The 2,565-nt window shown below is 48.7% G+C and overlaps 1 protein-coding gene across 1 annotated transcript in view; it reads right to left on the bottom strand.

The window, feature by feature from the left end:
* Positions 1-2,565, bottom strand: part of LOC108800761 (kalirin-like) — a 168,658-nt gene that overhangs the window by 102,843 nt on the left and 63,250 nt on the right. The window contains exon 2 of the mRNA XM_018572755.1: positions 1,667-1,741. Within this exon, the coding sequence (XP_018428257.1) occupies positions 1,667-1,741 (75 nt within the window). The remainder of the gene's footprint in view (positions 1-1,666; positions 1,742-2,565) is intronic.

Here is a 2,565-nt window from a genome sequence, read left to right as displayed (position 1 = left end):
CACCCCTCCCCCCCCCCCCCCAACCGTAGAACGCAGACAACGGTGTGTCTATGGAACAGCTTCAGAGCGTGCCAAGTCTGCAGATTCCATCATTCTGCCCCGGGATGTACAACGGTAACAACAACACTTAACCCGCCAGATGTTACAGCCGCCGCGCCGCGCACCGCGGCCTGTGGATGCCCCGAGCGGAGAGCCGTTCATCGCTTCCCCGCCAATAAATCGCGGACTTTGCGCCATGTCTGCGTATCGGAAATTGGGGGAAATATTTCTGCCACAGGATTCGTGTCTGTGAACCCCGAAAATGAACTGCTGTTGTTTCCTACCATTTGGTCTGTTATGGATTTCACTGAAATACCTGTTGATCCCGCCAGAAGTCCAGCGAGCTGATAATTTCCTGTGCAAATGCAAACCAGTCTCATCCTCCCTCCCAGTTCACCTCTGAACTACACAACACCTCTCCCTCCTATATTAAGGAGATTAGGAGGGTTTTTCTGTAGTCCTAACACTTCCTGCACTGTACTGTACTGTAGAGGAGCAGTGTTGTTACCCGCTGAAAGGACTACAGAACACCTCCCCCCTATCCGTGGTCCTCCTTAAGGGCCCAGTCACACCATCAAGAGTGCGTTCCAGTGCGTTCAGCCCCTGGAACGCAACCCGGGCGGCTCACTTTTTTTGGGGGCGTGGCAGTGCATTGAACTCAACGGCACGCCCTCCCCACCCGCGGTACGATCACCGCCACCCAAACGCGTGGCACATTAGCGCCTGCATTCCGGTCCAGTGCAACCTGCAAAAAATAGTGTTTGTAGCATGTTTTGCACATCGCACTGGACCGGAATGCAGGCGCTAATGTGTCACGCGTTTACAAATTGAATTATATGACCATATTGGAGGGCAATAGACATGGAGGCAACAAAGAAGTCAAATATAACACCACATGATCTGCAGAGATTCACATCTGAGATGAGAAAAGGTGTCTTTGGAGGAATCCAGACCCAGAGGCTTTACAAGTTTGGGCTTTATGGAAGAGTGGGAGAAAAAAAATCCATTGCTGAAAAAAATCCAAATCAAATTCTGTTTGGAGTTTACCAAAGATGCGGCGTAAACAAGTTGGTCTCATGAGACTGCAATGGCATTTTAAGTTCTCATGGCAAAACACAAAGTTGGTTCTAACATCTATTGACTTGGTGGGTGAACACTTATGTAACCAACACATTTGCCATTTTGTTTATTTTATCTTTGTGTCACAATAAAACAATCTTAGGCTTTAGTTAAAGGAGAACTATGAGATGAGCGATTTCCACTCACCTCATAGTTCTAGCCGACCTGTGACAATGAGACTGTCACAGGTCGGCTCAGTAGATCGAGAAGTGACCGAACACTTACCGGCGTTCGCTCACCTCCCGATCCTGTCGTGACAGGGGGAGGGGCTGGATTCCCCCCGCTCCGATCTGCCAGCGCTGACTGGCGGAACGGACGGGGGAGGGGGCGGGATAATAACTTTTTCCCACCAATGCTCACTACATTAGCAGACAGAACCAGGTCATTGTGGTATCACGCTTCAATTTAAAAAAAGAGGAAAGACAAAGAAAAAAGGTTTACAAAAACAAAAAGAGAAGAAAAAAGATAAAACGGATAATATTCGGCGTGAGGGGGCCGGTGACTCTACCTGACACAAAGGCCACTTTCTCCTTCAGTGTGGGCAGGACGTCAGTAGCTTTCAGTCCATCGTTCCGGAAGGAGCCTGAGAACAAAGAGAGAGAACAATGATCAGCACCAGAACACAATGGATCGGGTTCTATATTCCGATGGAGGATGTGTGTGGAAACATTTTACATCGGAAGGCAAAACGTAGTATTTCTAGGTAAGGGAATCAATAATATTTTTACACCGTGTATCCCATTGGGGACATTTCCCTCAACTTCCTGTCCCAGAGACTCAACAGGAAGTTTAAAAAAAAATAGTTGTGTCCTGAAGTAACCTATAATGACATCTAGCACTCGGTACTGCCGCAGCATGCGAGCGCCTGTGCACGCCGACGTGTTCTGAAATAGACGCGCGTAGACTGGGAGTCCCCTGAACACAGACTGATGAGCTCCGGCGTAGTAACACGCTCACGATGACGCATCAGAATAACGACCCCAATTTATTACATTGCTTCTAATCAACAAACAGGCACAACTTTAATAACACACAGACAACGACGGTCCAGGCAGGAGAGGAGGAGATGATAGATTTTCATGGCAGCAGCGCCGGGGAAGCCAATAAATATTTGAAACATTTTCCGAATATAAAAGTGAAACGTTTCGATTTGTTTGGTTGACATTTAAGAAAAACATTTATCAGAATTTATCCTCATTCACCTGAAGAGTAGAGGCGGCCCCCGAAATACAGCTCATTGTACTACCAGGGACCCAAACCCATCGCCGGCCGGTCCCGTTCATGAGGAGCTGCAATTCGCTGATAAACAAGGTCAGGACCGGTGTGGAGGGTGTACCAGAGGTCGGTGTTGGGGGGCTTTGGTCTCTCCTGCCCCGTCACCCCTCTTCTGCCCCCGTCACCCCTCTC

The sequence above is a fragment of the Nanorana parkeri genome, unplaced genomic scaffold (assembly GCF_000935625.1).
Source record: "Nanorana parkeri isolate BGI_ZX_2015 unplaced genomic scaffold, ASM93562v1 scaffold2123, whole genome shotgun sequence".
NCBI classification, from domain to species: Eukaryota; Metazoa; Chordata; class Amphibia; order Anura; family Dicroglossidae; genus Nanorana; species Nanorana parkeri.
This window is presented reverse-complemented; position numbering and strand designations above follow the sequence as displayed.